We start from the raw sequence: 14,918 nt of genomic DNA, 5'->3' as shown, positions 1-14,918 counted from the left end.
GAGATAGAGAGCTAGAAACGTTGATGAGAGAGAAATATCAACCAGCTGCCTCTTGCACACCCACTACCGGGGATATGCCCGCAACCAATGTACATGCCCTTGACCAGAATCAAACCTGGGACCTTTCAGTCCGCAGACCGACACTCTACCACTGAGCCAAACCAGTTTCGGCTGTTCCTCAGATTTTTAATTCACTTGACTTTTAGATTCACTTGTTGATAGATATGTATTTGTTGTTCATAATTTTTATCTTTTCCTTTTTCTTCTTCTTCCTCTTCTTAAAGAATACCTTTCGGCATTTCATATAATACTGATTTGGTGGTGATGAATTCCTTTAGCTTTTTCTTATCAGTGAAGCTCTTTATCTGACCTTCAATTCTGAATGATAGCTTTGCTGGGTAGAGTAATCTTGGTTGTAGGTTCTTGCTATTCATCACTTTGAATATTCCTTGCCACTCCCTTCTGGCCTGCATAGTTTTTGTTGAGAAATCAGCTGACAGTCGTATGGGTGCTCCCTTGTAGGTAACTGTTTTTCTCTTGCTGTTTTTAATATTCTCTCTTTGTCTTTTGCTCTTAGCATTTTAATTATGATGTGTCTTAGTGTGGTCCTCTTTGGATTCCTTTTGTTTGGGGTTCTATGTGCTTCCTGGACTTGTAAGTCTATTTCTTTTACCAGGTGGGGGAAGTTTTCTGTCATTATATCTTCAAATAGGTTTTCGATATCTTGTTCTCTCTCTCTTCTGGCACCCCCATAATTTGGATGTTGGTACACTTGAAGTTGTCCCAGAGGCTCCTTACACTGTCTTCAACTTTTTGGATTCTTTTTTTCTTTTTGGGTGTGTTTTGCTTCTTTGAATTTCTAGTTGGGTGTGTTTTGCTTCTTTGAATTTCAAATCTTTGACTTGATTCTTGTGATCCTCTAGTCTGCTGTTAGATCTCTGTATAATATATATATTTTTTTAATTTCAGTTAGTGTATGCTTAATTTCCAGTTGGTCCTTTTTCATATCCTTGAGGGTCTCACTAAATTTATCGGCAGTTTCTAGAAAATTCTTGAAAAACCTTATAACCGTGATTTTGAACTCCATATCCATTCGTTTGCTTTCCTCCATTTCTGTAATTTGTGACCTGTTTCTTTGTCTCAGCATTTTGGCTGCTTCCCTGTGTTGATAGGGTGGCTTTGTGTGATAGGTGTTCTATTGGGCCCAGTGGCTCCGCCTCCCCAATTACCTGAGGTGGACACTCTTGGTGCACTCCTTTGTGGACTGTGTGCACAGTCTTGTTGTAGTCAAGCCTTAATTGTTGCTGGTATCACTGGGAGGAATTGACCTTGAGGCCAGTTGGCTGTGAGGATCAGCTGTGTCTACCCTGGGAGAACTTCTGAGCTGGAGACACCCTATGGGGCAAGACTTGCTTCAGTGGGGCTTTGGTTCTTACTGAGTCTGCCCTTGAGTGTGTATCTTATGAATCTGGGGAGTTGTAATCTGGATGGTCCCACTCTGACCACTGGGAGATCCAAGGTGATGCAAATTTAGCCTCTGCGTGGGGCCACCCAGCAGGAGCTAAGGAGAGATCTGCAGATTTTTCTTCTTTGTTTGGGGTTTGGAGGTGCCCACATGAGGCTCAATTATGAAGCATATAAGCTGCTGTGGGGCTTGGGACTTATTTTGGCGGCTCTGGGGCTCTCTGACACAGCTTCAGTTTGTTAGGTAATTTTAGGTTGCAAAGGGCCAGGCCATTCATATGCCTCTGAGAACAGCTTGGGTGGGGCGGGGTCTTAGGGCAGAGCAAACAGCTATGGATGATCCTCAGCCCTGCCCTAAGTATCCCCCGGGTCTCAGTGTTCCTCTGTAATTGCTGCAAGCACCTCTGAGAGAAAGCTGCCCTCAAGTTCTGTCTGAAGCCAGATAGTCCAATTTCTCCCTGTATGAATCTGGGTCCCCAGAGTCTCACCTGGAACTGGAGTTCAGAGCATTTGGAAGCTTGTGTCTCCCTCCTGGTTGAAAAAGATAGCCACCTATTCAGTTGCCAGCCCCTTTCCGCACGTGCGCCTCTGTACCTCTGTACTTTACTTCTGCACCTCCTTTGAGTCTCAGTGTGCTATTCCTTTCCTTCTAGTTGTAGAATTTCCATTCAGCCAGCCTTCCTGTGGTTCTGGACGATGTCCATTTTTTCTTTAAGTTGTAGTTTTGAAGTGGTTGTGCGAGGCAGCAATTTCAGCTGTTTACCTATGCGGCCTTCTTGGTTTCTTCTTCCATATTTATTTTATACAATGATTTTTTTTTTTTTAATTTTCACCCAAGGATATTTTTCCATTGAATTTTTTTTTAGAGAGAGTGGAAGAGAGCGGGAAAGACGGAGAGAAATATCGACATGAGAGAAACATATCGATTGGTTGCTTCCTGCTTACACCCTGACCAGGCCCCAAGCCAGGGAGGGGCCTGCAACCGAGGTACATGCCCTTGATCAGAATAGAATCTGGGGCCCTTTGGTCCATAGGCCGATGTTCTACCCACTGAACTAAACCGCCTAGGACATAATGAAAATTTTTTTTTAATGAACTTTTCAAATATGTGATGTAAAAAGACCTTTCCAATACATAAAAATGTCATAGTACTAATTATCTGTGGAAATTGAACCAATCTTTTGAATAATTTTGTTTTTATATAACCAGTGTTTCTTTCTTATAGACTGCCTTGCCATCCAGGAAAGGATTTCGGCACCAAACCACCAAGTTTTTGTACCGTTTAGTGGGATCGGAAGACTTGGCTGTGGACCAGAGTATTATCAGCCCTTATACTTCTCGGATCTTGAAACCGTACATCAGGTATATGGAGAAGAGCGTGATGTTGGGTGTGTCATGAGAAGTAATGCTTGTGGTTTCTGTCTCCGGCTCTCTGCTGGAGTGGAGAAATACCAAAACCTGTGAGCAGCAGTCAGCAAGGCTGAGTCTGTGCTGTGTCTAGCCTCAGCCTTGACTTGTTTCAACTCTACTTGTTTGCAAAAAGGATGGTCCTTTGGTAAAAACATAAAAAGCAAGGATAAGTTAACTTATCATTATGATGATCATATTCACTGTTTCAATTAAAATTTTAAAGTTGTATATATTTAGTAGTCTGTGAAGTAAAAAAATATAGGAATGATGTCTCAGTTGGACCCATGTCTGGACTGGATGTTGGGACAGTTTCTAATGATGAATCTATGGCGAGTGAGGAACCTTTTTTCTGCCAAAGGCCTTTTAGATATTTATAACATCATTTGTGGGCCATACAAAATTATCAACTTAAAAATTAGCCTGCTTTATTTAGTCAAACATTTAATTAGCTCACCCCTAATGTATTGGCAGGGCCAGACCAAATGATTTCGGGGGCATGTATGTCCAAGGGGCCCGACATTCCCTACTCCTGGCTAGGCTGTGCCGCAAAGCTGAGCTGACAAGAGGCCCCAGTGCAATCTCGGATGTGGTGACAGAGTATATGGTCTCTGTTAATCATACTTGTTCTGCAGCTCATAGTCAACCTGCTCCCTACACAGCACTGCCTCCCAGACAGACACGGGGCCAGGCTGCTTTGCTTCTCCTGGCGCCTGGTGGTCCGCAGCTGCCCTGGCAGGGTTGGATCTCCCCTGCCTGGACTCTGTCTTGGTCTGAGCACTGAGGGTTAAATTAGGATGCTCTTTGTTTCCTCACTCTGTTCATAACCCTCACCAGGACCAGTAGAGTTCCTACAGGTACAGAGGGGTTTGGACTGACAAATGTTGAAAGAGTAAATTTTAAATTTATACCAAAAAGTCCTGTAGCTGTTGTCAAGCTAGTTGTTATATAAAGTAGTGCAAATTAATTCAAGATTTCAAGCAGATCAGAGTTTGGATGAATCAAATGGCTAGGAATAATATTGAGGGTTTTTTTGGGTTTTTTTTACTTAAATTTGTTTATTTTCTGTGGTACTGGAGGCGCGATTATGAAACAAAGCCACCCAAACTGCAGCTCCTGTCACAGATTCGTTACCACCTGCACAGAAATGACCCTCACTGGATGCCGGAGCCCGATGCACCTCTCGATTACTGCTATGTCCGGCCAAATCACATCCCAACCATCAACTCTATGTGTCAGGAGTTTTTCTGGCCTGGTATGTTCCCCCTTCTCAAACTGGGCAGATGGGTTTTCTATAGAGTAAATTTTAATGATTTTTAAAATTAGTGTATGTCATGTAACCCTAACACTTTACTTAAGATTTTATTGTTTGTCTGTACTAATATAGAAATATTAAAATATAAGTACCTCTTTCTTTCCTAAGATCAAGAGAAAGCCTGCATTTAAATTAATAAACAGTGTTTTTGTTTGTTTTTCTTCCCTATTTGCCTCTGCTTCCAGAATTAAAAGATTCATCCTGCTTGCTTCTACATATGTTTAGATATCAGGTAATATCTATCAGCTAAACACAGTCTGGTAGCCAAGGCATATGGACCCTTTTGAATTTGCTTAATAATTCTGTATGCTTTGCTTACTTAGCTGTTCCTTAGAAAGTATTAGTAGAGCCAAAAGGGATTGGTTTTTTGTTTTTTTTTTAAATAAATTTTTATTGTTCATATTATTACAAATGTTCCTTCCCCCCCCCATTGCTCTCCTCCACCAGGTTCCCCCCCAAACCCTCTGCCCTTTCCCCACCCCCCATTGTCCTCATCCATAGATGCACACTTTATGTTCAGTCTCTTCCCACATCCCCCTCTCCCCTTTTCCCCAAGAATCATTAGTTTACTCCCCTCCCATACCTCTGATTCTATTATATTCAACAGTTAATATTGTTCATCATATATATTTTTTTAATTTCCTTGGTTTTTAGATTCACTTGTTGATAGTTACGTATTTGTTGTTCATAATTTTTATCTTTATTTACTTTCTCTTCTGAAATAACCCCCTTCAGCAATTCATATAATTCTGGTTTGGTGGTGATGAACTCCTTTAGCTTTTTTTTATTAGTGAAGCTCTTTATCTGACCTTCGATTCTGAGTGATAGCTTTGCTGGGTAGATTATCTTTGGCTGTAGGTTCTTATTATTCATCACCTTGAATATTTCTTGCCATTCCCGTCTGGCCCGCATGGTTTCTGTTGAGAAATCAGCTGACAATCATATGGGTGCTCCTTTATAGGTAACTACCTGCTTTGCTCTTGCTGCTTTTAATGCTTTGCACTCCGCTGTCCCCTCTCAGGGGACATCGGAATTCTAGCATATCACTTGGATGTCCCCTCTCAGGGGACATTGCAGTTTATTAGTGATTACGGGGAATTGAGTTATTTCAATGCACGTTTCCGCCGCAAAGTAGCGTCGAGTAGCTGGTAGCCAATGTCCAGAATGGTTCGGAGTGCAAAGGGTTAATATTCTCTCTCTGTCTTTTGCTCTTGGAATTTTAATTATGATTTGTCTTGGTGTGGTCCTCTTTGGATTCCTTTTCTTTGGAGATCTGTGCGCTTCCTGGACTTGTAAGTCTAATTCTTTCACCAGGTGGGGGAAGTTTTCTGTCACTATTTCTTTCAGTATGTTTTCGATATCTTGCTCTCTCTCATCTTCTGGGACCCCCATAATTCTGATGTTGGTTCGCTTGAAGTTGTCCCAGAGGTTTCTTACATTATCTTCAATTTTCTGGATTCTCTTGCCTTCTTGCTTCTGCAGAGGAGTGTCTACTGGCTCTTTATGTTCCAAATCTTTGACTTGATTCTTGCGATCTTCCATTCTGTTTTTAGGACTCTGTATAATATTTTTTATTTCAAACAATGTATTCTTTATTTCTTGTTAATCCCTTATCATTTCTTGTTGATTCCTTATTAATTCTAGTTGATCCCTTTTCATATCCTCATAGGTCTTATCGACCTTTTCTAGGAAATTCTTGAAAAACCTTATAAGCGTAGATTTGAACTCTATATCCAGTCGCTTTTTGTCCTCCATTTCTTTCGTTTGTGATCTATTTCCTTGTCTCGGCATTTTCACAGCTTCCCTGATGGGGCGGGGTTTCATGGTGGAGCCTATAGCCTTGGCTTCCGTCAGCCCCGCCCTATGCGGTTCCTGAGTCTCAGTAATCCCCAGGGTCCTTCCGTACTCATTGCAAGCACCTCTGAGAGAAAGGTGCCCTTGATTTTCGCCTGCTACCAAACAGTCTAGGCTCTCCCCCAGTGAGCCCGGAACTAGGGTTCAGTTCAGTTGGAAGTGGAGTTGGAGGTGGTGTTCAGAGCAGTTAGGAGCTTTTGTCTCCTTCCCACCAGGGCAATCCCGCGCACAGCAACGGTCCCTTCTCTGTACACAATGTGTGCGCCTCTGGAACCTCCTTTCGCCGCTCTCCCAGGGTTCTGCCTTACAGCGCAGCTCCCCAAGGATGAGCCTGGGTCCCCGGGGTTTGGCCTAGAACTGGAGTTCAGAGCAGTCGGAACTGGGGCCCAGCACAGTCGGAGCTTTTATCTCCTTCCCGCTAGGGAACTCAGGCACTCAGCCGCTCACTCCTCTCCAGCTGTCCTTTCCGCGCGCGCCGCGTGTCTCCGTACCTTAGGCTTTTACAGCTCCTCTGCTCTTCCTTCTGGTTTTCTCCTTGCTTCTCATTGTAGAATTTCCAGTCAGTCAACTTTCCTATAGTTCTGGGTAATTTCCATTTTAGTTGTATTTTATTGAAATTGTGTGCAGCTGCGGCTAGGTGTTTACCTGTGCAGCCATCTTGGATTCTCCCAAAAGGGGTTTTTAAAAAGCCAAATACCCCAGTCATAGACTTTAACCCATTATGATTTGTCATTTTATCAGCATTAATATACTGACTATCTCTAATGACCAGAGCCATCAATTATAGAGGAGCATTTTCATTGCTAAATATAAACACACTTTTTGTGGATCTGCTTTACCACTATGCTTTGAAATAGAAAGGGGGAAATACGTCTTCCAGATGTTAGATAAGATTCATCGGGATGAGAGCTTTGTCATCCTTATTGTCTGGCAATCATGTAGTAGTGCGTGTGGTGGCGGAGCTGTGCTTGCTCTTTTGAGAGTGTATGGGAGCTGAAGGAACATTCTGGGAACATTTACTATTTCCTGCCTGTACACTAGGTGACTTCCATCTGCTATGCAAGGACTCATTTCTTATTTAACCTTTTTATTGTAAAATGTAGTGTTTGTACAAACGAGCTTACAATTGAATATGTCTGAGGTAAAGAATACAATGATATGGACACTCTCAGCGGATCTTCCCTCCACCTCTGTGAGGAGGTCTAGGGACTGTCACCTTAAACATTGTAGAAACCAAGGCCAAGACATTTAGAGATGTGCCCACGGATACATGTGGCAAGGAGCCTGAGCTCAAAACAGGTGTGTCCAGTTCTGACCCTGTTCACTCTGCTACCCCCCCCCCCCCCACACACACACACACTGATCCTGCCTCTCCATTTTTTAACATGTGTACTTAGAAAAGATGATGATAAGTTTGGTATATTCTAAAATTCACTTTTAATTTCTAATTTTATGATCTGAATGTGTGGTGTCTGTGGTACTATCTTTGTCTCATTTTGTTTTGTTTTTTTTTCCTTAGCACACAGGTGTAGCTGCAAGTACAGACCGAACAGTTTGGTGTTTATTAGTTTCAAAAGGCACATGGTTTGAATCTCTGATTGTTTCTTTTCCTTAGGCATTGACCTTTCTGAGTGCCTGCAGTACCCAGACTTCAGTGTTGTTGTCCTGTATAAAAAAGTTATCATTGCTTTTGGCTTCATGGTTCCTGACGTGAAGTACAACGAAGCTTACATTTCATTTCTGTTTGTCCATCCTGAATGGAGAAGAGCAGGGATTGCAACTTTCATGATTTATCATCTGATTCAGGTATGTGTTCTGTGTTCATCTTCTACCCACTTGCTTCTGGGCTCTTTGGAGAGAATTGGAGGAGGAGTGAATCTGAGCGGGGCCCTTCCAGCACAGCCCAATGGAATATGAGACCAAGTGACAGGAAGCCAGTCACCATCATTTGTGAGGTTATTAAAACACACAGACAAAAATCTTTACCTCTCTAAAATAAGATTGCTATTTATTTTTTTGTTAATCCTCATCCGAGGATATTTTTTCCCATTGAATTTTAGAGAGAGTGGAAGGGAGGGAAAAGGAGGAAAGGCAGAGAGAGAGAACATCAGTGTGAGAGAGACACATCAATTGGTTGCCTTCTGCACGCAGTGGGATCAAACCTGCAATCCAGGTACATGCCCCTTGACTGGGAATCAAACCTGTGATCTTTAGCTGATGCTCTAACCATTTAACAGCACCATTCAGGGCTAAGATTGCTATTTAGACCTAGGTTTTAAAGAAGTGAATGTGTGTAGTAAATAAAAAGAAAATGCCAAAGGGAAAGCATGAAACACTTGTACTATCCATGTTGGTAATGCTGCTGCTCTTAAAATCAGCAGCGCCACAACTCTGACATGGAGATGGAACTATGATGTTTTTAGTTTTAAGCGTTTTAAAATATTTTAGCCAAGCTGTATCAGTCAGTATTACATAGTCTGTAATTCTTGATTGTTTTTTCATTTTACCCATCACTTTATAACCTGGTAATGAACCTTCAAAGATTTGATTCTAATATCGAATTATAATTCATCCTTTGATATATCTGGATTGCTTTGAAGAAAGTATACTATATATTTACATACTAACATCAGAAAAACATGCAACAATTTTTGTTTTCACCCAGAATTTTTCTGGTAACTTTTATTTAGAAACCAACTGGTATAGACAATTTTGTATTACTGGTCAAAATTCCTTTTTGGTTTTGGAATTTTTTTTTTTTTTGAGATATAATTGACATAAAACGTTATATTAATTTCAGGTGTACAAACATAATGATTTAATTTTTGTATATGCTGCAAAACAATCACTACATTAAGTCTAGTTATCATCCATCAACATACATACTTATAAAATTTTGTGTTTCTTGTGATGAGAAGTTTTAAGATTTACTCTCTTAGCAGCTATCAAATATGCAGTGTAGTATTATTAGATATAGTTGCCATGCTATACATTACATCTCATGACTTACCTATAACTAGGTGTTGGTACCTTTTGATTCCCTTCATCCATTTTGTCCACCCTCTACTTCTTCTCCCCCGCCCCAATCTCTGGCAACCACTTGTCTGTTCTGATTCTATAAACTTGGTTTTTAGGATTTCTTTCAAATAGAGGATGGAGTTGATAAAATGTTTATCCAATTTTTAATGAAACTTGCTCAGTAATTCCCAGGTGTTGGCCAGAACCTTGAGAACCATCTTGTAGAAATTGCTTTCTTCTCACCTCTCTCAGCGGTTAATATATGTGCTACCTTGTATTGTCATGGACTGAGACCTTCTCAGTTATTTCTACAACACCCCCTTTTTCTTTCTCTGCCCACTTCACTCACAGATTGACCTCTACTCTGTGTTCCTCCTTCTGTCCTAGCAGACCGCCTGCAGGATTTCTGCCTTTCCCTTCACTGGCAAGGACTTGGGAGCAGGGCAGGGATGACAGTTTATGCGTGTGCTTGTCACAGGCCTGGCCAGGCAGTCCCCACAGAGCATTTCCTGGGTTGGAGGAAGAGTATTCATCTTTGTTAGCAGGTATTTAGCCCATAGCCCAGACCCAGACACAGTCTTCCTCGGTCAAAGCACTCAGTGTTGGCCTAGGTCAGACTGCATATTTGCAGTGGAAAGAATACTAGCCTTACCTCAGTACACATTCTTGCCCTTGGTGTACTCAATGCAGATGTGAATTAAACAGAGAGTGGAAGGGAGCCGTCTGCCTTTAACAGAGTTCTTAATTGAGGCCTTGGGGGAAACCATGGGCTATAATGTCTTAAGGACCCTATCAACTTCAGTATTTCGGTGCCTTTTTCATTAAAGGAAGTTCTTTATTCATATTACTTTTGGGCTACTTCAGTCTGGGTACCTAATTAAAGAATCTAAGGACTTGCCTTGTATTGGTAGAATGATTATTACTCTTTTTCCCTACGATTGGGCAATGATAAGTATAGAAATCTCAGATCTGAGAAGTGAATTCTGTCACTTTGAGGTGGACTTTAGGATTTTGTAGGTCTATATAGATTCTTCAGGTTTTATAATTAAATGAAAGCCCTAATATTTCATATTTGGTCACATAATTTAACATCTAGTTGTTAAAAGCAGAATTAACTTTGTTCACTATTTCTTCAAAATTTTTATAGAGTTTGATATAAGTATGTTTGACATTTAATTGTAATTGAATTATAAATAATATAGTTGATAATGAAATATCTCCCTTGGCCCTTCGCTTCTGAGAGAAAAAAGAATGCTCAGCATGCCATCAATTTCCTCAGTGTTGATGAATGCTTCAGGGAAGGTTTTGATCAGTGGCAAAGTGTCATTCGGTTTCCAGCTGTTGCCAGGTGTTGCGAAGTCTCAGCTTCAGTCCCTGACATCTCTGGTTTCCAGAACTAACTACCTCCTCTTAGAAGAGTTTCTTCACCTACTCATTTTCCCTCGGGCTTTCTCCTTTTCATCTTGTATTTTTCCACTCTTTTGGCAGACCTGCATGGGCAAGGATGTAACTCTTCACGTCTCAGCAAGCAACCCAGCAATGCTGCTGTACCAGAAGTTTGGATTCAAGACTGAGGAATATGTTTTAGATTTTTATGATAAGTATTACCCCTTGGAGAGCACAGAGTGTAAACATGCGTTCTTTCTGAGGCTCCGACGCTGATGGGACTTAAATAGAGCTCTTCACAGAGAAACACGTATGCTTCTACAGACAGGTCTTCACCTAGACCTTACTCATTACACTGTGAGTCTAATCTCTGCGATTAGATATTCATCGAAACTCTCAACTAAGATGAGAAAAGAGGTGGTCGGTGGAATGAGTAGTGCCAAGCCCGACAGGAAGATCACTGTGTCCAGTCCTTTCAGGAGAGGCCTTCACCCCACATTTTGGGACTCCACAGTTAACTGACACTGAGATGCTGCTGTCCTCCTTCCATCGGACAGTTTGTAAGATTAAAAGTATCTAAACTGATACTATTGGTGAGAAAGAATCCGACTGTCCTAATTTAAAGAATGAGCAAATGCGATCACTGTTAAAGATTCATGCAGAGTTCTGGGATGATGAGAGATTATGAAATGGTTATGTAAAGGGATGCCAACCCTTTCCCCAGACTTCATGTGTTGTCGCTGAACCCAGCAGGACTTTAAGTCACTGAGGTTCTGTTGTGTCTCTCTGTCTTTGGTCACAGTCAAAATAAACTAAATGTCGTGTCTGTACATTACTTAGCCTGTTCTGTTAGCATCTCCCACCAGAGAGTGGCCTGGGAGTGGAGGGTCTCAGCCTCCCTCTGCCTGTGAAGTTGGTTTGTTGTTGGAGTGGCTGAGCCTGGATGGAGGTGTGCTGGGGGCAGACCTGTATGGTCTGCAGGACTAGGCTGTTTGGTGTGTGGGGGGTGTTGGAGGAGATGGACTCTTTTTTTGTTTTTTGTTTTTTTATTTATTCACAAAGTATTTGCTAATAGTTAATACATCCCAGACATTTTTTATGGTATTTGGAAGGTTAACATGATAAAAGTGAGTTCTCAGAACGCTCAGGCTAAGAGAGAATCATGAACATAGGGAAATTATAAATGACCCCCTGAAAGTTGGCATGAAATATGTAACTCGTAAAGGCATTGCTCCCAGGGATACATTTGATACAAATTTCCTGGATTACACACAGTTATTTTGCTCATTATATTCCACCCATGAGTGTGATACTTGTCTTTTTCTGACTGGCTTATTTCACTTAGCGTAATACTCTCCACGTCCCTCATGCTATCTCAAAGGGTAAAAGAGCCTTCTTTTTTGCAGCTGCATAGTATTCCATTGTGTACCACATCTTTTTTTTATCTATTTATCTGATGGGCACTTGGGCTGTTTTGGAACTTAGCTATTATAAATAGCGCTGCTATTAACATAAGGGTGCATATATTCTTTCTGATTGGTGTTTCAGGATTCTTAGGATATCTGGATCAAATGGCAGTTCCATTTTTTTATTTTTTGAGGAAACTATATTGTTTTCCATATTGGCTGTACCAGTCTGCATTTCCACCACCAGTGTACCAGGGTTCCCTTTTCTCCACATCCTCACCAACACTTGTCATTTGTTGATTAGTTGATGATAGCCATTCTGTCAAGTGTAAGATGATACCTTATTGTCATTTTATTTTATTTTATTTTATTTTCATATTTTTTATTGATTTTTCACAGAGAGGAAGGGAGAAGGATAGAGAGCTAGAAATGTCGATGAGAGAGAAACATCGACCAGTTGCCTCTTGCACACCCCCTACCGGGGATGTGCCCGCAACCAATGTACATGCCCTTGACCAGAATCGAACCTGGGACCTTTTAGTCTACAGACCAATGCTCTATCCACTGAGCCAAACCGGTTTTGGCCCTCATTGTCATTTTAATTTGATGATTAGTGGCTTTTAGCATTTTTTCATGTGTCACTTGGCAATCTGTATGTCCTCTTTGGAGAAGTGTCTATTTAGGTTCTTTCCAACTTTTTGTTTGTCTTTTGTTAAGTGGTATGAGTTCTTTATATATTTTGGAAATTAAGCTCTTATCAGATATATCATTGCCAAATATGTTCTCTCTTACAATGGGATCCCTTTTCATTTTGTTGGTTTCTTTTGATGTGCAGAAGCTTGTTATTTTGATATAGTCTTATTTGTTTATTTTTTCCTTTATTTCCCTTGCCCTAGGAGATGTATCAGCAAACATGTTTCTCTGAGAGGTGTTTGAGATTTTACTACCTATGGTTTTTTCTAACAACTTACACTTAAGTCTTTTACCCATTTTGAGTTTATTCTTGTGATGGTATAAGTTGTGATCTAGTTTAATTTTTTTGCATGTACCTGTCCAATTTCCCCAACACCATTTATTGAAGATACTATCTTCACTCCATTGTATGCTCATGCAAATGGCTTTCTAGATGTGAAGAGGAAAGCTGTCCAGGCTTCCTGGCGGAAGCTGCTTTTAGAGCTCATATAGCAATGCCTGTTCTACACTGAGCACTGAGCTCGAGTAGAGCCTGGTGTGCTAAGAAGGGCTTTCACATCTGTCAGCCCTCAGAAAGATGCCGGCAAGTATTACAGCATTCCCACTGCACTGCAGGTCAGAGCAGCAGGGTCGTGGGAAAGTGGAGGTACTTCAGTCTGGGACTAGTTACTCAGAGCCTTATGGGTTGTGCATCTCAACATTCACCAGAACTATGTGACAACAAAAAGAATAAATGATGTCTTTGCTACCTATCGCCACATAGGAAACCACCACAAAATCTAGTGGTTTAACGCCTAGTGGGGGGTGTTGAACGGAATCTGTGGGTTTTCTGGGTTTATTATCTCGGAATCTGTGGGTTTTCTGGGCAGTTCTCTCCACATGGTGCCGGCTGGGTCACTGGGGCAGCTGCCATCACCTGGGAGCTCAGATGGAGGTGCTGGCCAGGGATATTGATTCTCTCCCAGGTGGGTGTCTTGGAATGGTGGCTGGGTTTCAGAAAGGAGCATTCTTCCATCATTGTTCCCTCCCTCTTGCCCGTTGGCACACGTCTCGGTGGCCCCTCCCCCCACCAACTGCTCATTCTGCCGTTCCTTGTGCTTTTATTATATAGGATCAGCTGGTTAATGAGGAAGGAGTGGTCTTTTTTAAAAAAAATAGTTATGATTTTGATTCATTCATATTGGATAGCTATTGTATTGGCTATTGTCTTTTTTTTTTTTTAATTGATTTCAGCTTTAACCAGCTTGGCAGTGGATAGAATGTCTATGGCCTATGGACCAAAGGGTCCAAGGTTTTGTTCCAGTCAAGGGCATGTACCTCAGTTGTAGACTCCTCCCCAGCCCAGGCATGTGCAAAAGGCAAACAATCGGTGTGTTTCTCTCAAATTCATATTTCTCTCTGTCTTTCCCTCTTTCTTCTACTCTCTAAAAATAAATGGAAAGATATCCTAGGGTGAGGATTTAAAAAAAAATGATTTTAGAAAGAGCAAGAGAGAGGGAGAGGAAGATAGAAACATCAGTGATGAGAGAGAATCATCGATCAGCTGCCTCCTGCATTCCCTCTCCTGGGGATGGAGCCTCCAACCCCAGCATGTGCCCTGGCCCAGAGTCGAACCATGACCTCCTGATTCATGGGTCCACGCCCAACCATTGAGCGACACTGGCCAGGCATTGATTTTTCTCTCGTAATCATCGTAGAGTTCCTTCCAGGTCAGAAAGCATAGGTTTAGCTTACTTTTAAACAGCTGCAGAACATTCCATACGTATAGCCCATGGCCTTGGTGCTGAATATGAGTCACTTCTGAAATTAGATTTCAAACGGAGTCATGTAGCTACTCAAATTCCTCCAGTCCATTTTGTTCAGAGCTCTCCTGCAGAGAGAGTAAGGCTGGTCTCCAGGGACCATCGCATCACACCCCATGTGATTTTTCAGAGCAGGACCGAAACATCCTCTAAGGAAGCTGGCCACACCACTTTCTCCTTCAACACCAACAGACTGTTGAGACCTATCTGCTACCTTGTAGCAGATGCCTCATCTTTACATGGCAGATGAGTCCAACGTTACCACCTGTTGGCCGCACTTCACACATCCCTTCTCAGCTAGTTCACGGGTGTCTGCTAATTATATACTTTAAAAAGGTTTTGCTAGAAATTTTAGGCAGAGCCCAGTCTTCTGTAGGTGGGACTACATATGGTCCACAAGCAGCCAGTTGCAGGCTCAGGTGGAATCAATTTCTATGACAAGTAATTTGTTTGAGATCATAATTTTGATCTTCACATGGTGCACAGTGCCTTACACCAGGAATAATAGTTGACATTCACGGAATATTGTTCCATGTCAGGCACTGAATTAAACACTTTTACATAGACTGCCTC

The 14,918-nt window shown here is 41.6% G+C and overlaps 1 protein-coding gene across 1 annotated transcript in view; it reads left to right on the top strand.

Moving 5' to 3' along the window:
- The window catches only part of KAT14 (lysine acetyltransferase 14), a gene marked incomplete at its 5' end in the record, with an annotated part of 37,480 nt that extends 26,204 nt beyond the window's left edge, over positions 1 to 11,276 (top strand). Inside the window, 4 exons of the mRNA XM_084887629.1 lie at positions 2,690 to 2,826; positions 3,951 to 4,126; positions 7,656 to 7,846; positions 10,547 to 11,276. Of these exons, the coding sequence (XP_084743755.1) occupies positions 2,690 to 2,826; positions 3,951 to 4,126; positions 7,656 to 7,846; positions 10,547 to 10,720 (678 nt within the window). The 3' untranslated portion in view covers positions 10,721 to 11,276. The remainder of the gene's footprint in view (positions 1 to 2,689; positions 2,827 to 3,950; positions 4,127 to 7,655; positions 7,847 to 10,546) is intronic.
- Between the last annotated feature and the right edge of the window lie 3,642 nt (positions 11,277 to 14,918).

Source organism: Pipistrellus hanaki (genome assembly GCF_964339955.1).
Source record: "Pipistrellus hanaki genome assembly, chromosome: 6".
Classification (NCBI taxonomy): Eukaryota; Metazoa; Chordata; class Mammalia; order Chiroptera; family Vespertilionidae; genus Pipistrellus; species Pipistrellus hanaki.
This window is presented reverse-complemented; position numbering and strand designations above follow the sequence as displayed.